The sequence below is a fragment of the Nyctibius grandis genome, chromosome Z (assembly GCF_013368605.1).
Source record: "Nyctibius grandis isolate bNycGra1 chromosome Z, bNycGra1.pri, whole genome shotgun sequence".
Lineage (NCBI taxonomy): Eukaryota > Metazoa > Chordata > Aves > Nyctibiiformes > Nyctibiidae > Nyctibius > Nyctibius grandis.
The window spans coordinates 1,939,522-1,961,630 of NC_090695.1; the positions used below are offsets into that span (position 1 = coordinate 1,939,522).

General features: G+C 41.9%; 1 protein-coding gene across 1 annotated transcript in view; it reads left to right on the plus strand.

Annotated features, from left to right (window-relative positions):
- The first annotated feature begins 736 nt into the window (after positions 1–736).
- Positions 737–22,109, plus strand: part of LOXHD1 (lipoxygenase homology PLAT domains 1) — an 80,226-nt gene continuing 58,853 nt past the window's right edge. Inside the window, exons 1-11 of the mRNA XM_068423380.1 lie at positions 737–751; positions 1,530–1,722; positions 2,544–2,704; positions 5,504–5,804; positions 6,338–6,492; positions 7,766–7,899; positions 8,834–8,982; positions 10,273–10,377; positions 11,106–11,234; positions 16,140–16,321; positions 19,224–19,340. Of these exons, the coding sequence (XP_068279481.1) occupies positions 737–751; positions 1,530–1,722; positions 2,544–2,704; positions 5,504–5,804; positions 6,338–6,492; positions 7,766–7,899; positions 8,834–8,982; positions 10,273–10,377; positions 11,106–11,234; positions 16,140–16,321; positions 19,224–19,340 (1,641 nt within the window). The remainder of the gene's footprint in view (positions 752–1,529; positions 1,723–2,543; positions 2,705–5,503; positions 5,805–6,337; positions 6,493–7,765; positions 7,900–8,833; positions 8,983–10,272; positions 10,378–11,105; positions 11,235–16,139; positions 16,322–19,223; positions 19,341–22,109) is intronic.

Genomic DNA, 22,109 nt, shown 5'->3' on the forward strand with positions numbered 1-22,109 from the left:
GTATAGCTTTCTCTGAAGGATCTTGAATTGCCGCTGCTTTAGTAGAGTAAATTCCATCAAATAACATTGTGTTCCCACAAAAAAATCACCAAACAGATTACATTGCCCTTTTCTGGAGAAACAGGGCTCCAACACTACATTCTTCTTTAGAAAACAGCACTTACAGAACTCAGGTTGAGATGCTTTTTGTTTTGTTTCAGGAAAAAAAGTCTAAGCTGTTGAATTAAATTGTAAGTGTAAAAAAGGTGAAATCACCTCACTTGCCTAAGCTCATTTTTATGGCTTAGTAATTGTCTGACAGTGAGAAGGAGTACAGAATATTTTCTGCTTATCAATGTAACTGTTGCATCTCTCATGTTTTGGTGAATAACTCCAAGGTGTGACAGCTTATCCAGTGTGGCCCCAAGATGCTGGATGCATGAATGGAGGAGCAAAGTCCTTTCCATGTCTGCACCTGGAGCCCTCCTCTTCTATACCTGTTTGAAGCCATCTGCCTGCTGAGCACTGGAAATGCCACTCACGTGTCTGTGTCTTGTATATGGATCTCTCTTCAGATGTCAGTTATCACATCAGTGTGAAGACAGGAGATATCCCTGGTGCCAGCTCAGACTCCAAAGTTTTCATCAAACTCTACGGTGACAAAGGAGACTCCAGTAAACAGCCTCTCTTAGTCTCTGATAATGATCTAGGCAATTATTTTGAACGTGGTCGAGTGGATGAGTTTACTCTGGATACGATGGATATTGGGAAGGTAAGAATTAATTGCAGGTAGGTCTGTGCAAGTGTCTGAATTCAGAATCAATATAACGCTCAGGATTTAATATGATGTAAGAATCTCTGACCTTTACGTTGGATATTAAGAAATACATTTGGTATATAGAGCCACGAAGATGATTAAGGGAGTGGAACATCTCCCTTATGAGGAGAGGCTGAGGGAGCTGGGTCTCTTTAGCTTAGAGAAGAGGAGACTGAGGGGTGACCTCATTAATGTTTATAAATATGTAAAGAGCAAGTGTCATGAGGATGGAGCCAGGCTCTTCTCAGTGACATCCCTTGACAGGACAAGGGGCAATGGGTGCAAGCTGGAACACAGGAGGTTCCACTTAAATATGAGGAAAAACTTCTTTACGGTGAGGGTGACCGAACACTGGAACGGGCTGCCCAGAGAGGTTGTGGAGTCTCCTTCTCTGGAGACATTCAAAACCCGCCTGGATGCGTTCCTGTGTGATATGGTCTAGGTAATCCTGCTCCGGCAGGGGGATTGGACTAGATGATCTTTCGAGGTCCCTTCCAATCCCTAACATTCTGTGATTCTGTGATTCTGTATAGACTATTACATCAGCAGTCCAGCATACATGCTGGCATGTAAAGAGTGTGTTAAGTTTATAGTTAAATACATATATAAATTATTTATGTGAATACAGTGGAAGAGCAGGGTGCCAGGGGAAGGAGATTTTTACATATTAAGTAAATTCTGTTGTGTTGGGTTTTTTTTTCTGCCCTCTTGGTTTTTGTTTGCTTTTTCAAAGATCAACCGAATACTGATAGGACACGATAACGTGGGTCTCCGGTCTGGCTGGTTCCTGGCCAGTGTCCAGATCACGGTTCCAGTCCAGGGAAGGCAGTACATGTTCCCCTGCAACCGGTGGCTCGACAAAGATGAGGCTGATGGCAGGGTGGAGGTGGAGGTCTACCCAAGTGAGATTGTGCCTATTGAGAAATGTAAGAGAAGACACATTGAGAAATGTGTGCTGTTTTATATACAAATAAATTTGCATTCTTAAGGACCAGGATACCACAGCATTAGACACTAAACCCAAAAAGTCCCTGTCCCAAAGAGCTTATGTCGATGAGGGAAGTAAATTATTCTCCTCTTGTTTTGTTTTCTAAAACAGTTCGAAAAACATTACTGAGTTTTCCATTTCCTGAGTTCATATGAAAAATGTACGCCCTGGGCAGCATAACACAGCACAAGGCTCTGTGCTTCTTCATTGCAATACCAGTGGGTTCTGCTTTTTTCACATTTATCTGCCTCGCTGCCCCAGTCCTGTACCAGCACACGTCCTGTCCTGCCTGTATTACCCTATTGCCTGGGAGAGAGAAGCTGTTTGATAAATAACGACCAAATCCCTACTGTCTATTTGACTTTTATCAGTAGATTCATTTTCTCTTAAGGCTACGGTTAAAATTCGCCTTGGGATCCTGAGAAAGGATGCTGTGTTTTTCCTCTGCTCTGTGTAACTCCCTCCCTTGTGTGATATTAAGGACACCATTTAACCACTCTGTAGTTAATACTGAAACGAAAATCCCTTTTAAGGTTTTACTTTGCATCCCTCTGACATTGGCTTAATACTTGTAAAAGGAAACCTATTAGGTTAGTCCTCAGTGAAAAGTTGTGGTATCTCACATTTGGTTTGGATCAGAGCAAATGGTCGGCTACGTGGTCATTGGTTAAGACAAGGTAATTTAATTTTGAACCTGAGCCCTCGGGAATGCTGTTATCTGAGCTTCTCTGCTGATTAATTGCTTTATTTTTGGACTAGTGATAAACTACGAGGTGTCTGTAGTTACCGGAGACGTGCGGGCCGCAGGCACCAATGCCAAAGTCTTCATGCAGATTTATGGAGAGACTGGCAAGACTGAATTGATCATCTTAGAAAACAGATCAAACAACTTTGAACGGGGAGCCACAGATATCTTCAAGGTATGATGAAGGCAGTTGTTGCCAGTTCTAGGGGGGGAAAGAAATGACCAGCCAAAACCGAGACATCAACAGAATAATTGCCCCAATGACAGAAAACAATTCACTTTTTAACAAAATTGCCAGGTTTGTTGGTATCTGCTGTCCTCTATCCATATTTTTGGGTGGTTTTGTATTCGTTTTGGGAAGTTTTGTGTTTCAGGGAGTGACTTTCATGTTCTGAGGGACTGGTAGCAAAGGTGTCATGGAAGAATATGGTTTAATAGCAACATTTTTTTACCTTTACTTTCAAAAGGAGGTACTCACGTAAGATCTCAAAAGACCTTAAACTTTTATTTTAGGCCTGACCACATGTTATTGACCCTTTTCTTTATCTAGCTGGTGAAAAAGAAACCCCGTAGAGAATATACAGAATTCTGACTTTGCCTGTGGTCATGCACGCCATTACTTGTTTTCAGCCCAACCCTGCAGAGCTTTCCTGCTGTAATTTCTGTGAACGTGTGAGTGCTGCATGGATTTTACTGCCTATAGCACTAGTCCAATGTGCACCGCACAGACACGGCACTCGAGGTGCCATCACAGAAACGTAGTGGGATGACTCTCATGACTGGAGTGCTGCTATGGATGGCTATAAGCTCTTTAAGAGGGACAGGCAAAGCAGGAGAGGCGGTGGGGTAGCGTTGTATGTTAGGGAGTGCTTGGACTGTGTTGAAATTGAGGAAGATGACTCAAGTGTGTAAGCCAGTACCTGGCTGATCCAGCAAGAGGACCCAGGCTGACAAGGCTGAGCAGCAGGTGTGCACCGCAGTGTGGTTGGACATCCTCTCCTGAGTGGGGCCTGGCTACATTGGACCGCCGTCCTCTTCTGGCTTGCTTGCTTGGATTTTCTGTCCAGAGAAACCAAGGTCTAGGGGAAAGGAATGGTCTTAGTTCTTGCCCTGATGTGGGCTTACAGCAAGGTCAGGATGTGCTGTCAGGGCATGTCAGAGCCACATCCTTCTGTATTGAAGTAACCTCATGAGACACCAACATCTGGACAGTAAAGCACAGAGTCCAGACGGAAGCAAGATTTAAGGCACATCTGTCACATGTGCTCACAGCACAAGGCTCAGCATGGTGGTGCCTAGGTCTCCTTGTGAATTTGCAGTCCCACAGAGGTGGGATCCATCTCATCACAGTTCAGCACCTACTTGGAGCTAGTTGTGGAACCTCCCCTGAATTGTCAAGACTGGGGTAACCTTCCCGTTTTCACTGGCCAAATGGAGGTGCCTTTATCCACAGCTTTACTACAGTTTTCTCACATGAATTTTTGAGATCAGTTCACCTCCTTCTGCCTCAGTTTCTTGCTTTATAGAATGGAGTTAGTGATGTTTATCCACTTTTAATGAGTTCTTTGGGATTTAAGATGACTAGCACCTTATAAATGCTTGCTTCTTTAAGACTCTCTATAATTTTAAGATTACGTTTCTCTGATTTTAAAGGAAATAAGCTTTCCAAAATTTATGAGTAAAAACTATTAGCCAATATCAGATTTATAATAAAGCCATATGTACAGTGTTCTGTTTGCATAGCCATGCTTATATCCTCTCTCAGTTGTTTATTGACGGACTTTAAAGTTCTGCCCATTTTCTGTGATTTTTTTTTTATAAGCACACAAGGCAGAAGCTCTGAAGTATTGATAAACAGATCCTCTCTCTCTTTCATGGTATGAATATTTACAGAAAGATATGGGCAAGAATAAGATTCTGTGAGCTACATGCTAATAGGAAATGCCATCAGTTATAGACAGGTCATGCAGGAGGATTATAGCAAATCCGAGTAAGGCAGTGTAAGGAAAGACACATTCTTTATGCCAGGACACCTGGATCAATTTTAGTTTTCTGATAAGCATCTTGTGTGCAATTGATTTTGTTTTAATCTACTACAGAAAAAATGTTTCTAGACTGAAACCTTATATGCCAAGTTGCCAGATTTCAGCCTGAAGCAAATGTTTGCAAGTTTTATAACATAAACACTGCCTAACAGCATAAGCAATGATCAGAAACAATTCATTGGTTTTTGAAGGATTGTGTGGAGTAAAACCTTCCATCCAACTTCATTAGTCAGTAATCTAGACAAATAATCTAAACCAACAAGGTTTTGTGTCTGCTGTATTAACTAGAAAGACGGAAATCTTTAAGAACTTACTGATACAGCCTTCTGCCACTGATGCATTGTACTCACTAATGACTCTGTCTTCTCTGCACACTAGCAAAGTGTGAAAATTCTTTTCTAATTTTCCACATGAGAAGAGCAGTCAAAGCCAATGGTTTTTGTCAGAGATCAGGTTATATGAGTCCAAGTTTACTGCCTTTTCCCTGTACCATTATTGCTTCTTGCTTGGTTCACATCTCATGCTAAGTACTAAATCTATCTTATTATTCATTTAAAAAATACCTCAGACACTGAGAATCTGTAAAAAAACTAGTATGATATTTTGGCATATTCACCTTTAATGCCAACATAGAGACAATACTGGTGAGGAGAGCAAGGGAGAAGTAGGGAGCCTAGTGGATTCAGCTCCTGTCCTCGCCATGGTTGCTCTGAATGTCTTCAGCTCAGTCTGTTCAGATGAGACTTGGTGATGGAAAGTATGAAAGAATAAAACAGGAAGGAAAAAGTAAAGGTAAGCTTGCATAAAAAATTGATCTTATCCTTGCTTAGTGTTTTGTGTGACAGAGGCAATGCTCATTTTTAAGAATGCACTTTATGAAGTTAAAATGTCTTATATCCTCCTGGGTGCTAACTTTCCCTTGGTGGCAGAGAGAGGCTGCAGATGTTGGCAAGATTTATAAGATTCGTATAGGCCATGATGGGAAAGGCATTGGGGATGGCTGGTTCCTGGAAAGCGTCACGCTGAAGCGGCTTACCACGAAGACGAAGGAGTCTGATAAAAAGAAGAAGAAGAAAAAGAAGAAGTCTGATGAGGAGGAAGAAGAGGAGACCAAGCTGGAAGAAGCAATGGATGTCTATACGTTTGTGGCACACCGCTGGTTGGCTAAAGATGAAGGAGATAAGGAGCTTGTGGTGGAGCTGGTGCCTGATGAAGAATCTACCCTGGAGGGTAAATATTAGAGGGAATGTGCATGTGTATGTGGATACAGCAGTTGTGTGAAGGATGATAGCCACACTGTAGTGCTTTGCAGGACCATTTATGGCCCCCCGGCCATCCCAAAGCCCCAAGCCTGCAGTGTAGCTTACACCGTGGTTTGGTTGATCAGCTCTGGAGAGGAAGAGGACAGTGGTTCAAATAAGGCAGAGGATGGAGGAGACAGCCTGAAATGGGAGCATCCTAAAGGACTTCTATAGGATTCTCCAAGGCTTGTCTGGGCCACTTGGGTCATGAGTCCCACAAGTTACCACTGTGGCTGGCAGTTTAGCAAGCTGTAACTATTTGTATGATTAATGACAGGAGCTGGAGAAAGCTGGAGCTGCTCATGTTTTAAGATAGATGCAAACAAGCTCCAGACAAAATCTTTCTTAAAGCTGACTGTGCCATCATTTTTGGGCCACATGCTTTCACAGTGAGCCATAGATCTGATGAAATATGGCTATTTCTGTGCTCCTCCTGATCTGCCTTTGCAATTTTACTTGCAGAGAATACATATGAAGTCCATGTTCTCACTGGGAATGTGTGGGGGGCTGGGACAGATGCTAACGTCTTCCTGAGCATCTATGGTGTAGGAAGAGGAGACACGGGTGAGCGCCAGCTGAAAAGGTCGAATAAACTCAACAAGTTTGAAAAGGGACAGGTAACGCATGAACTCAACTCACTCAAATGAGCAGAAGGTTGGCAGAGCTCTCTCAGTTGTCACACTGGCCCTTCATTACAGTCTTTTCTATGCAAGGCTTGGCTTCTTCTTTCAGCCTAAAGCTCAGATGTGTTTTATTTCTTAAATATATTATTTAAAGTAAAATGCCTCAAAACATTTTCCAGGGAAAATTAAACACCAATTCTACATCGGAGGCGCCTTTTGCGCCTGCTTCCTGTAAGCGTTCTGGTAATAATATTTCCTGCCAGGAATACTTGAAAAACCACAAACTTTAAATTAATATTGGAGAGCATTTGCGAGGCAGCTCAAGTATGTCAGTATTAAATTTGCAAATATGATTCTAAATGTTCTACTCAACCAGTCAGGGAATAAAAGCAATATTACATGGTGTTCTATAATTACATTATAATCCAATCCAATTAAACAACATCTCTTGTAGATTGAATATTTGCCATAAAAATGTTTATGAACAATTAACAAGCCACTATTATAGCCAGGAAATGTTCAAGGAATAATCTTGAATAATGAAAATTACGGAAACAATAAGCAGCTGTAGAAAACTTGCAATCACAAAAAAGAGCCTAAGGTTGTTAAATAAGCTGTTAGCTGTGATTTATGAGCTCGGCACTGGTGAAACTGCAACCTGCACATGGTTCTTCATTCAGTGTGAAGAGCTCCAAGCTGCAAATGTAACGCGCTCTGCTCTTGGGAGTAGAAACCCAAAGCCTACCAACGAGTTAATCATATTAAGATGTTTAAAGTATTATGAAAACAAGGACGATCCTGTCACACTAATACAACTAATAAATGAACCTCTTGGTTGTAGTAAATGACAAACGGAAGAAATTCTGCGGTTTGAAAACAAAGCACATGGAGGTGCACAGCAGAGTTTCTGTGGAGTCATGTTTGTGTCCAGTTCCAGATTCAATCTGGGGGAAAATACTAAGCCTGGAAGGAATGAGATTTAGGAGAGATGAGTTAAACCTAGAGGAAGCTGAAATGGGGATGAGGTAAAAAAGGAGTGAAGGGTTGTGCAGCTCCGTGGCTGTTACTGCCTTGTAGGAGCCAAGAATGAGTGCTGATGGGAGAGCTCACAGCTCTGTAGTTATTTTAGTACATCCACCTGAAGAATACAAGGGGGACTTACAAACACCTTTTGTTTTAGTGGGAAAAAGATTATCCTTGTTCAATTACTGCCTTTCTTTCCCCCTTTCTGGGAAACACAGTCACTTGCCTCTTGCCTCCTGTGCAGGTGGATGTGTTCACCATCAAAGCCATTGACCTGGGTGAGCTGAAGAAGGTGCGGATCCGCCATGATAACTCTGGTGCTAGCCCAAGCTGGTTCCTGGAGAGAGTAGAGATTGTTGACCTCAAGGAGAGCACCACGTGAGCAGCCTGTTGCACCCTTTTCACACAGTCAGAAAAGTGGGCACGTTCTCAGGAGCCTGCAGAACAGCGGGAAGGCAGAGGAGATGCAGAAGGGTGGCGGTGTAGCTCCTCACCAACTCACAGGGATCAGGCATCCTTGGGGAGCCTTGTGATGATTGGGCTGTTATACTGAGCGTGGTGCCATTCTGGGGTACCTTTGCGTGGGGTTTTGATGTCCCAATATCTCTTCAGTTTGGGAACCAGCTGTGTATGGAAGGGAACCTCAGCTTTTCTCTATTTCTCCTGGGAGGGACTCTCCCTCCTGAAGAGGTCCCCTTGCAGAGCCTGCACTCATATGTTGCCTTTCAAGGCTCCACTGTGGAAGTCCCCGACCTCACATTTCCTTTGTCTTTTGCACCTAGTGCAAAGATCTGGGCCAAAATCAAGTCCTGATCTAAACAAATCCCCATGATTTTCATGGACGGCTGGGTAAGCAAAGCCTAGGCTGTTACAAACCTGAAATACAGGCTTGCCTTTGAGCTGGAACATGCTTGAAGTCACATGCTTGAAGTCACATGCTTGAAAGTTGCACAATGCTCTGGTGGGTGGGACTGCTCATAAGGACCTCAAGATGGGTCCGCTTTTCATAAACATAAAATGCCTGGGAGACCAGAGGTTCCCTCGAGTTATTTACTTCTGGGAGTGAAAACTAAAAAGAATCAATCATATGGGGCTGACAGCTCAGAAACAACACTGTTCAGTAAGTGCTCACTAACCTATTTACGGCTTCAGTTCCCACAAAAAAAAAACAAAGCACAAAGATGAAAAGAGATGTATTGTTGAGCTTTGAGTAATCTTGTTTTCTTTAAGTAGCCTCTAATCTGTGCTTATTTATGTTATTAAAGCCTGTGAAGTCCTGTGTAAGTGCTGGGTGCTGCTGTCATTCTTGTAGGTATTATTTTCCATGCCAGCGGTGGTTAGCAGTTGAGGAAGATGACGGTCAGATTGTCAGGGAGCTGGTCCCAGTGGATGAAGCATTTGTAAAGAAAGATTCGGAAAATGATGGCCAGTCTCTTGCAACGCTGGGCCTGGAACAGAAAGGTTTATGTTAGCCTTGTATTTCTTCCAGTACGGGGTTGAAAAGGAACCAAGTTATTAGCAGTGCTAAGGGCATTAATGGTTAGGGTTCAGTGGGCTGTGAGTAATGTTGTCCCAAGTTTTCAGGTGTGAATGAAGTGCGTGTCAGCCAGTGAGGAGTGGACCCTCCTCATTTTTAGGGGATTTAATAATCTTGCAAGATTGGACCCAAAGTGAGAAAGCTAGGAAAATGGATAACACGTTTAGTCATCATCTCTCAACCGAAATGCACTTTCGTTACTAATATCTACAGCATAAATCCCAGACGTTTCATGTTATGGACTGGAATGGTTAAACATTTCAACATGAAACCGAGCAGAGAGCAAACATGACCAGAGAAAGGGAAGAGACTTCAATTTGTCTCACTTTCCATCTTGCTGCTTGTGTCCATTGTCCTCCAAAGTAACTTTGCCTCTCTTATACATAGTTTTGCATGGTAACAGAGCAATGACACACTCCTTCGTCTGGTGCTGAAAGGTGCTGAGTGCTCAGCACTTCTGCTGGCTTCACTGGCAATGAAAGGTCTTAAACTCTCCCCTAACTTCCCCCTCAGATGCTTTTGAATACTTGAATAATTTCCACAAATTGTATACCGACAAATTTCAACAAATTGTTTAGCCCTTTGGTTCAGGAGCGCCTGCTGGCTGAGCAGCATCTTGGATACATGTGTCTAACTATGGAAGAAAGGTGTCATTTTGGAAATCTTGAGTATGTTTTGCAGCACAGTGAAGGCTATATTAGACTTTTCCACATTTTTTATGAGTTTACTGCACTTGCTTGATTATGGTGCGATAGAAACCTCCCTAATGACGTTATTGTGAAGGGTGTGTTCGTGAATATGTGCTGTATATGTCAAAGTGCACATACCTTCTGGTATGTGTTATATGCACATATATCATTTGGTGCTAACAGAATAAAGCGGGGGGGATATGTTCTTTTTAATAAAATAGTGTAGGCAGAGGCAGCTTTGAGGAGCCTTAGAGATTCCCAGGAAGCAAATGGGAAGGCTTCAGCAGATTTCTTATCTGTAGATATGCAGACAATGTACTGAATGACTGGAGCAGTAGAAGACTCTGCAACCAGATAGCCCAGCTCACCCCAGGAGCTACCACAGCATGTGACAGGAATTAGAGATTACAACGTGGCTGCGATCAGTCAAAATGAAACAGAAACCAAACACACATATGCAATGAAAAGTAGAGTTAATTTCTGCTCAGACTTCACACTCTTAAATTAAGATATTTTATCTGACAGCTAAATCAACAACATACACTGTGAAAGTGAAGACTGGGGACAAGAAGAATGCTGGGACAGATGCCAACGTCTTCATCACTCTCTATGGAAGTAAAGACGATACAGGTATGGCTTCACGTGACGGAAAAGGATAGCACCTCACTGCTGGATACCTGAAAAGACAGGTCAAGGTTTCCTTTTGTCTCCCCAATACCCATCCCTCACTCCTTTTTAGCACAACTTAATGTTCTCGCTGTCTCTGCATACATCGTGATAGCTGGGAGCATGCCACCAGCTGCTGTAAATCACTGTCAAACTTTGCGACGCTGATTTGCACCAGCTGCTGATCTAAAGGCTTTAATTTCAATTATAGAAACAGCACAGTTGACTGGGACTACATTACTGAGTAGTGAATGCAGTGAATGATTTGCTTTCCTCAGCAATGAATCAGCATGCTCCTGAAATCCAGCTCTCCTCTGCCTCTTTGAGTGGCACAGAAGTATTTAATCAGCTGATGAGCAAATACTCTTGGAAGCAGCAGAGCTGTGCGTGCAGTAACTCGGATGCCTGTGAGAGTGACAGGGCACTGATGGGTAGGACCAATTTCTTTAGCTGTGAACAGAGCACAACAGCATCGTGCCCGTGGCACTGCCAGAGGATCACTCAAGAAAGGAATTATGTATATTTTGGGTGTTGATACAGATTTGGGTTCAGAGGGAGGGAAGGACAAAGCCCAGATCTTGAGATGAAAAGCCGTTTTTTAGGTTTAAGCCACTTCCCCTGTTCCACTTGTTGACATTCCCAGAGGATTTGTTTCACATGCTGAACAATGTCCTTTTGCATCACCACGACAGGGATAGTCAGCCTAAAGGCCTCGAAGATTAACAAGAACAAATTTGAGCGTGGGAAGGTAGATGAGTTTACAGTGGAGTCTGTGGACATTGGAGACCTGAAAAAAATCAAGATAGGCCATGACAATAAAGGTAAGATAATCTGCTTTGTAATGTAGTATTTCTAGTGCGTTAGGCACGTTGCTGTATAAAATAACCTGCCTCCAAGACCCGAAATGTAATTTACCTTTTAGTGACAGATCCTTGCTGTCACTTTGGCTGTTGCTGCTACTATCTTTGCTGCTAATACCATTCCCATGGCTGTGGCAAGAAGAGCACAGTGGTGGCAATGTGCAGGTACCTTTGCAAGCTCTCCCTCTGTAAGAGGATCTTTAGTTTTGCAGCCACATCCTTAGAGAGTTTTCTCATATATCACAAAACTTTGTAGTTTTTCTTGTTCCACATGGAACCTATAGACTTGTCTCATTTCTTTTATCAATATTTTTGTTGTTTTTGTCATCAAGTCCTATCTGTTTCTTAGACATAGATGTATCTTTACTTAAAACCAGGGAAGCAATGGAGTTAATTAGCATTTTCACGTGCACATCTTTAACCTGATACAAATAAAAATGAAAGCACATCACCTCAAACCTGGACAATCACTTGCAATGATCTTTATGGTATCTATTCTATTTTTCCATTGGCAAAAGAGAGGAAGATTTATTTCTCAGAGTTCTGGAATGCAATGCTTCGTTTGCTGTTATCTGTAAAGGCTTTGCGGGTTATTCACTGTTATCTCTCCAACCACAGGTAATTCAAATGGCTGGTTTCTGGAATGGGTGGAGATTGATGCCCCATCACTGGGACAGCGCCTCAAGTTCCCTTGTGGCCGTTGGCTGGATAAATCGGAGGATGATGGAGCCATTGAGAGAATTATCTTCCCTGCAAAACTGCAGACAACGGAATATATCCCATGTGAGCAGAATGCCAGTTCCCCAGGATACACTCATCAGTACAGAAGATAGTATCTCACTAGCTCATGCAGTTTTATAGGCTTGGCCTCTCCCTTGAATTGGCTTTGAAAAACTTATAAATGCATCACATGCCGACTATTCCAGTTGCTACAGGAAGGTTCCTTTGGGTGCTCTAGGCTAACATTTCCTGTATTTCCCAAATCAGAGTCATTAGAAGCCACGTGGCTCTGTGTGATTGTCTTTTTGCTCCCTCTTGCCCTTTCATCTCCAAGTCCTCAGCCCATTCCAAGCTGTCTTCCTTGTTTCCGGTTTCCTTTTGATCTTGTTCCACTCTAATATTGCTGCTTCTGTTGTCAAGGCAGACACTTTGGTCTCGTTTCCAAGCCTTGGTTCCCCCTTTGGCATTGCACACCCCTCTCTTGCTGAAAGACCCTCTTCCAGAGTTTCTTCGGTGTGGTGCTTTTCTGATAGCGTTGCAGCAGTCTACCTCTTTTAGCGTTCTCTAATTTCTCCTTACTCTTCACTTCACTCCTGTCTAAATTAATATTTGGGGTAAACCCATTGTCTTTTGGGAGCTTCTTCTGAGTACTAAGCTTATAATTTTCAAGTCTGCTATGGCACCTCAAACTCTTCTCTTCAGGCAACTTCTTTTCCAGTGTCCAGAACATTGAGACTCAGATAACATGGCTTTCTTGAAATAAATGACTGGAAACATTATTTTGCTTATTTTCTAGCCCTCTCTTTCCCTTTTCACATGTGCATCCTTGACTGTGCAGGGAACTCACAGCTTGGGGACTGTATTTGACTTGGCCTTCCCTGATCTGCCTCATTTCAAGCTGTTGACAAATATTTCCTGGCCCACCTTCAAAGGACTAGCAAAATTGCCTTTTCCCTTCATTAGGTTGGATGCCACAATGATGAGGGATGAGGTCTGGAACCTGAGAGTTCATTTCCACCCCATGCCCTGCCAGGTGCTTCCTAGATGACTCTGGACAAGTGAGAAGTTGCTCACACCAAAGATATCTCCTATCTCATTGCATCCCTCATTGTATGCATTGGTGGTATCAAAAGACTTATGTCCCACAGTTCCTTATTTAGACATCAAAAGTTAGAGCTGCCCAATCTCTCTTTTTCTGCCTCAGTTTCCTTATTCATAAATAGTCATGTGAATAACCACACAGATGATTATCAACTGCTTTGACTCCTTCTTTTTAACTGCCAACACTGTGGTTCATGTGGTTCATAAAGTTCTCTTTCACACTGGCTGGCTTATCCTCCAATGTCCAGATCCTCATATCCTGCAGTCTGTAAGCTAAAATTATCTTTCTTCTCTGAGGATCTGCCAAAGTCATCTCTTTGTTTTGATCCCATGCCTTGACCAATCTATCTTTTATTTGTCATGTCTTGCTTTCTTTACGTAAGCTGTCTGGAGCAGAGGAGTGGATACTCTTTGCTCCCTTCCTCACTTTTCTCAGTCAACTGGAAGATGTAACAGTCTTTATTTTTGAAAAATAAATTATTTGAAAAATATATTTGAAAAATAAATTTGTAGATAGATATAGTGAATACGTTCATAGTAGTGAATATAACCTAGAGACCTTGTATGTGCTTCTCATCAGGTTTTTCCATTTTATCCCAGTCAATATATATTTTGATGCAGATGTTGACTATATATTTTATTATGTCCATGTATATTACAATGATGTTTGTGGCACACCATGCCTTTGAGTACATAGGTCATGTAAAGATGATTTTTGTCGGCCATCCATGTTCAGCATTTGAAAACGGTCAGGCCTCTCTGGCAAAAAGGTTGCACCAAACTCAGTGTCAGCTTAGGCTGTTTCACCGTTTAAACCATTCCCACTGTGCTATTTACTGCATTCTGGTTTCCTAACTACTAACCTGGGGGCTTCAGTTTGCCAGAGGTAACTAAAACGGTTTGATTTGTTTTATGATGACTCGTGCCAGAATTGTTTCACACTGAACAAACGATGAAAACATGTCATCAGCAGCCCAATTAAAATCATGCCTGTGGGGATACAACTTTAAAACTGCCATGTAAATGAAATGGGAGTCTGACAGCTGAAAGTTGTGCTGCAAGTGACCTTGTTACAGTGCTGCTTTGCTGATTCAGTTCTAAGCCGACGTTAATATTCAAGCAACAAGAGCAAGCACCACAGACTTCAGCAGAGAAGATCATTTTTAATTCATAATTCATAGCATGTGATTTTTGGTCTCCGGGATTTTTTTTCCCTCTCTTACATATTGGAGAAACTATTCCATTTTACCTGCAGCACAGCAGAGCAGATTTCATTGAGCTGGGCAGAAAGAATATTCAGTACCTCCAGGCTGACTCTCTGTAGAAGGAAACGTCTTCATCTCTGTTCTCCTGAGAGCTGTATGTAGAGAGTCTGGATTTTTAATGAATGATTAGTCTCTGATACGCATAATCAGAGTTACTCCAACAGTAACAAATATGGTACCAGAAACCTTCTCTCTACCCTAACAGGGATGCTGAACCTGAAATGCAGCACAATATACTGTAGTGTAAGCAGCAAAGATGACTGAAGTCGGTGCAGTGCAGGAGGATGCAGATGACAAGCAGCTGAGAAGATTGTAGTGAGGGATGGGAAGCGGTGGAAGCTGGGTGGGTGATGTATGGGAGAGGGATGGCCAAGAGCAGATCCTGGTAATAGCGCTGGGTGTCAAAGGCTGTGCTTATGGGCAGTGATGTGGACTACAGGGATTATATCTGCTTGTGGCAGGAGAAGTCCCTGAAGCTAATCAGTGGTGCCCAAGTCTTACCTGGCATTTTTCTTCTGTAGATTTCAGAAAGGATTTAAAAGAGGTAGGGATGGGATACAGTTTCCCAGATGGCACACCTGAATTTAAATGTCCTCATGAAAGTGGAGTGTCTGATTTCCCATTATCATCAATTGATGTTTGGTCATTCACAGATGGTGGATTTGGAGAACGGTTCAGCTGACCCTGAGGAAGATGCCTGCATTTGCTTGTCTGATTCTTTCTCCAAACTCCACTGATTTAGTGATTACATCTGGAGATGTACGCACCTATTTGATGTGCTGACATCTGAACATAGGTGTCTTACTCTGCGAGGTAAACGCCATCTCAACTTGGAAACTGAGGTGGGAAGTGACTTGACTAAGGATATTCAGCAAATCTGTAGCACAGCCAGGAACAGAGCCCCAGTCTTTTTTCCGGGCAGTCTTATTCCAGAGCAAGTCCGAGTCATGCTCCAGCAGGACTCAGAACTGAGAAGCTGTGAAGATAGAAAAGGACAAAAGGCGGAATCAGATTTTGGAGTCATGGGGCATTCTGGAGAAACCAAGGGAAGAGAATAAGGAAGCATTTATGGGCTTGATCCTTACTGCCCTGCATTCACCGTTGATTTGCTAGTAATTTACCCTGTTTGCCTTGGTGTTAAGAAGAAAGTGGTACTAAGAGAAAACTAGATCAGAATAGACAGCAGAGGGGTTTATTTCTTTTCCTTATGATTGATTTTTTTGTCCCTTGTTTAGTAATGAAAATAATAGGTTTTTTAACAATAAGGCTCTCTTGAATATTTATAGACTGCCTCCAGTTGGCTTAACTTCATCCATCTGCCTAGTTGCTCAAAAATTTGTGCATTCACGTTTTGCTTTAAGACTTGAGCTGTTGGAGTAAACCCTGTTTCAATAAGTTTAGCTGGCAGGTGTAAGTGTACTGAATGATTTCTGATCATGTGGTTAACCCCAAAATCTCAGTAAATGAACATGCATCAAGGTCAATTTGCCTTACAGGGTTAAAGGAGGTTCCTCTGGATTCTCACAGTACTGAACAGCTTGATAACTAAGTGACCATAAATGTGTGATTCCTACCCTGTCCTCTTTAACTGTTGAGTTTTCTAATCCAGATTTTATTTCATTACTTTTCCATTTTTTTCTTTAATTTTTTCTTTTTTTAGTTTCATTTTTTTCATTTTCTTTTTAATTTCAACATTCATTCAAAGGTTCTTAGGAGCATTGATATACTGCTTACTAACTTCTGTTGGTTTGTTTTAATTTTCTGCCATTTCCTAAATCAGTCGTTCCTTACGAGATCACGGTCTACACCAGCGACATCTTTGGAGCTGGCACAGATGCAGATGTCTTCATTGTTCTCTATGGAAGCGATGGGATCTGCACTCAGCAGAAATCCCTGTGCCTCAACAAGAGAGAGCAAAGGATGTGTTTTGAAAGGAACTCAGTGAATCAGTTCATTGTGGAGGTAAGATCAAAGGTGCTTGTTCTCATCTTAGCTTGCCCTAAGGGGATTAAGAAGAGAAAATGGAGTGAAGTGGGAACTTGTCCTCTTTAAGGGAAAGCTATTCAGCTCTTTTACTTGAAGAATGTAGGTTCAAAACTCTGTTCTGCAACAGACTTACTGCATACTGGATCAACTCTTTTCTCACTGACCTCCAATTAGTAGCAACTCAAAAGTACCAACATGCAGTGTCCCTGGGGCCTAAAGCCACGTTAAGCCTTGTAAAGGCTGGTGCAATTTTATCATGGAGCTGAGATGTACCAATACATGGGTACAGCGGCTTGCCCTTCCCGGTAAAGTGGAGAGTCACTTTAGAAGGTCTTTACCTCTTCCATTTCCTAGACTATACTTGGTAAAGAGAGGGTGTCAGTCTCCATGCATGCTGGATCTATCCTTATCATGCCGTATACCTCTCCTTATCACTCTTACTTGCTTGCATATTTGCTTTCTCTTGCAGTTTGCAATACTTTGAAAGGTAACAGGAAACAAATGCTTGCTGTACCGATGAAACTAGCTGCCTTGTGTTTAAGGTGCCTGTGCACCCTTTCATGTTCCTTTTTCAGCAGGTTATGTTGAAGGAATCTGATCCATGATTCTCACTACTTACGTAGCACTTCATTTGGGGTGGACGGTCTGTTCATTTTTTCTAACTTTATGGCAACCTCAGCATCATGCTCTGTTTCTCTGTATCCTCAGAGAGATTGTTACTTTGCTGCAGACACCGTGATTTTTGAATACCCGAGGCCAACTTTTTGAAAGGTCTTATCAAATATTTCCTGAAGTGTTTGCACAACTGTACACAAATACCAGTGCACATAAATGAGTGAGCTCATTTACATCTACAGTATTCAGCAATTCCTATTCATAATGTGTTGTTGTTGCTGAGAATTTGTGACAGGCAAAAACAGAGGCAGTCCTGCTTTGGCCTATGCTTTTGGCACTGCTTCATGTCCTCACCTTCCCTCCCTGGATGCAACACCAACGCTGGCTTTGTAGAGGAATGCACAACCTCTCTCTGTTTTGAGTTTGGTTTGTTTTTGTAAAATAATTGAAGGCAAATCTTAAACCAAACTTTTTAACAAGTTAAAATGCTTCCAGCCCACATTGTTGTTATATGGCATGAATCATAAAATAAATCCCCATTGTGATTCATTAAAAACAAAGACTTATTTTGGTGGAATTTCTGTGCAGCTTTTCATAATAGAGGTTGCATTAACCCATACGTATAAACCTTAAAATGAGTGTTATTGTTATTTCTTTAATCCGTAAGATTTATTTTAGGTTTGGTAGAATATGAAACATCAGTACTTTCTTAGATGAAGTGAGTGAAAACGCAATCTGTTCTCCCAATTTATAAGATCATATTAACCTGTACTCAAACTACATTCTCTCTTCACCAGTTCCTCTTGCTGCAGGAGATGGTGATGAAGCAAAATATATTCTTCTTTCACCTACTTGTGCAGAGCCATAATTTGGAGTTCAACAGACCTTAAAAACAATTTGGGGATCTCAGGAAACACAAACTGAGAATTGCCTGTTTGTTTTAGTGTTTTTAACCGCCCCTACATTTTGTATTTTACAAAAGAGGCAAAAAAGATGAGAGACTGATTGCAGCTATGCTCCCAAGTGATGATTTGTTGGAGATGCATGCAGCGAAGGAAAGACCACTTCTTCTTTAACACGAATCTTTCCTGGTCAAGCATCACTTTACTGCTGTGTATTGATTAAAAGCCTCATTGAAAATTGAATATTTGGACAGGACAAAGGAGGAAGAAAATAATTTTCCTCTAATATATACTTGTGTGCATGCATGAGTTTTAGAAATGAGTTTGGATCACTTAATTATTTTGCAGTTGATGCTTATGCTGTCTAAAGTCAGGGCAGTGTTGGTGAAGTTAAAACCAGTTTGTTCAGAGTGTGAACTCCTTGAGTAGTGCAGTCAGTCTTATTGGGTCGAGGAGTCTCCTAAAATTGCTGATGTCTTTTCTTCAGCATGGGGCAACTCTGTCAGCTGGGAAGAGAAGGGAATAGTCTCCAGTGGTGCAAATGAAGATGTTCAGTTTTCTCATGTTTCCAAGAAAAAAAGACTCCAAGTCCCTATGGACAGAAAGACAGCTCAGTGTGCTTCTCCTACATGCAAAAGAGGTTTGCAGCCAGCCTTGTTTTTTTAAAGGCCAACTGTACAAAACCTTGCACTAAAATAACCAAAAGCTGCTACTTAGGAGCAGATATCATTTTTCCTGTTCAAGCCTTTGGAAGGGATGTGACTTAAAAGTAACGAACTAGTAACAAATTACTCAAGTGGTAAGGCAAGGCATAAAAAAACAGTAGCCACTTCATAAGATAGTGATCCTGTTGACTTACTCAGAACGGCATTGGGATTCTGTGGTGGAACAGGAGAGAGATAATATACAATGCCAGGATGTTAATATTGTACTTTGACCTCAAAGCTATTCTTCCAGTGTTACAGGAGTGCACATAAGTGTTTAAAAAGGAAAAGAGTACAAAAAGAACAATTCAAGATGCATCAGCATTGCAATTTCTAAAAAGTTACCTTCATTCCCACTCAAACAGAGAAGCCTGAGATGCAGGTTTGCTGCTGTACAACCAAACCTATCTCATACAGTGGGTAATCTCTGTAGAGCGAGATTGTCTCCATCTTTGGAACAGAAGTTCAGGGAAACTCTTCATCTAAAATGCAAGTTAGGGCATAATTGGCATCAACACTTATATTTGCTCCCCTGGGACTTCATACAGACTGGAAAAATAGGAAATAAGCTAAAGAAGTAGTGTCTCAAAAGTCACCTGTTGTTCATGCCATAATCTTCCTCTTTTTTTTTTTCTTTTTTTTTCTTTTTTTCTGTAGCTGGAGGATGTTGGTGACATTATTGAAAAGATTCGCATAGGACACAAGGGTGGAGGACTGAACTCCGGATGGCATTTGGACCATGTGGCGATTCGGAGACTCTTGCCAAATGGAAAGGTAGGCTGCAAAACACAGCATTCTGCAATATGTTTCCATTAGCAGCAGCTTCCATTTCCCAAAGCACATCTTCTGCATACAAAGCATGATTAACAGTGAAAAATGCCTCCCTAAAGAGCAATGCACACTGATGAACTTGCTAGAGCTTGGGCATCTAGGGATGACAAACATGTATTACCATGTTTTATTCTTCAAATGTTGATTATAAGACTCAGCAATCATTGCTTTTTTAAAAAAACGCTGTTCTCATTGTACCTTTTGACTAGAATAGAGTTATTTCCTCCCGGCAGTGGGTGGGAGCAAAGCAGTGATGTTGCTCCTCAACCTTTTGGAGGTGTTTGCCACTCTATCTTTTGTGTGAAGGAGTTATCTGCCTGCTGAGTTTGGAACCAACATTATCAAGACTTGCTTGCTGGACTGAGAGGGGAGATTCCCAAGTTTGTACCTATTGCTGTGCAAATACAGCTGAAGAATTACAAGGCTGAGCAGATGTCGCTGTGCTGCACTGCACCACTGTCACTGGACATCCCAGAGTGCCCAAGGCTAGCTTAGACAATGATGGTTTTGGGTGACATGAGAGGCCAAAGCTTCATATTTTCCTGTGTAGTTTTGTTTTGAACAATCACACGGAAGTGGTAAGTGGGTGTATAATTTTAAAATAAATAGTATTGTTGATAAACATGGACAAGAATTTCATCAGTCCCTTAGTTCTGGAAGAATAAATGCAGGAAGCCAGTACAATTAAGACAAGGAAAAATGCCTGTCAGTGCAAGTCTCTGAATCACTCATATAAAAAACATCAATTTAAGTCCTAGGACTTTTGGTTACTCATGTCAACAGGATTAAGGCAGTGCAGCCGAACTGGTCATCTTGATCTTGTCCATATAAGAAACTGTTCCTTTGCCCTGCTTTCAGATGCCATCTGTGAGAACAGGAATGAGTCTGGCTGCAGGGATGTTCAGAAAAAAATCATCGCTTCAGGACCAGTTCAGAATTGTAGCAGTAGCTGTGTTTGGGAACACCTGGGCTCTCTCCTCTGTCTTGTTCTTTCTCCCCTTATTCCAAAGGGATCTTAGCTTTCATCTCCACCTCCAGGCTCAGGTTTGCCCCATCCTGAAGTGACTTCTAATAGGAAGGGTTGGTGTAAGCACAGCTTGCTCAGTTATGGTGAACCTACTTCTCATCTTGCTTCCTCCTTCAAAATTTCCAGGACATGTTTTACTCTCTTTGCCTCATGATCAACTCAAAGGTCTACCTTGAACCTTCCTCATCATGCTCAAGCCTGTATCCTCCTGTACAAGCGTCTTCACAAGCCAATACCTGTTGGTTTTTTCTCATGATCACCTTTTTGCCAGTCTGTTATTATCAGACCCTCTATCTGTGTATTGACTAACCCCTGCCTTGTACAGCTTCGTTTGGTTAATGAACAAGATGACATTGTTTTTGGAGATATTGTTATCAGTCATAGGCTAGGGAAGATGAAGAGGGGGATGCGCAAAGGTATGGAAACCAAAGGAAAAAATATTCCTGGACTGCCTCTTTCAAAACCTATTGTTGACTGAGAACTTTGAGAAGATCCCAAGAGCTCCATGTTGGTTGCTCTTCCATTAGCCCAGAAAGGGTCTCAGGGCTGTGTGGCTCTGCAGTCATTACAACACCTTTGAAAGAGACATGGTGAGAAACCTGAGAAGGTGGAGGAAGGGACGAAAATCATGAACGACTTAAAAATGGAGAGATTTACAATTCTGCTGATCTTTTGATTATGGCATGGGAAAAAAGAAGAAAGCAGAGCACTGCATGGTGCCGCTGATCAGCCGCAGGATATTATGACCTGCCACAGGATAGCAATACGCTGCCAACACTTCTAAAAGCTGTGCTACCTGATTAGACTGCTAAGATGTGTCTAGATGTATGTGTAATGCTGCAAAAGAAAAATGAGGTCAGTAACTTTTCAGATTAAATTGAAAGCACTTAGATAGGAAACTAGGATTGCTGCATGCCAATAAAACTCTGTCTTGGCATGCCAATTATATCTGACAATTATATTTCATTTGTTACAACTTGGAGAAGGGCGAAGTACTGACTTTTAGCACACTATCATACCCTGCCTCTAGCTTAGGGCCAGACTCAGACTCTAATGAAAGAAATTCTGTTCGGAGCTGCAAGAGGATTTTACCATGGGTAACATAAAACAGTGCACTTTATGTCACTTAAATATTAATGCAATCACTAACAAGGAAACTCCAATAAAAACTGTGGCAATGACATGGTGATTAACAATAATGATACAATTAACTCTTGCAGTAACTGCAAATTATGACCCACTGTGCAGGCACTCAAGTCCCTAGATATCCTATTACCAAATAAACAGTGTTCATATCAATGGCACATACAGCCAACATTATCAATGTTTAGGAGCAGTTAAAAGCTTTGGTGAGAGACGTGACTGAAGTGGGATCTCTACTAGGAGGAGAGAGTTTCGGCACTGAAGCATCGTGGTGGAAAGCCCTCTCTTCCCAGACTGTAGGTGAGCAGATAAGCACTGTTCATCAGCTCAGCATACAGTGAGATAATACAGGTTATGTGGTCAGACAGCCAGTGCAGAAATGAGGAGGCAGAAGTAGTGCTGTAGCCAGTCATTAGGTGCTGTATTTTGCTTGTACAGCTCAAATAACACTTGAAAATAAAATATTCGAAATCATCTAAAGTGCTGCCGGTTTTGTTTGACACCGTTTTGTACAAGCCATGCTCCAAACCGCCTTATGGAGT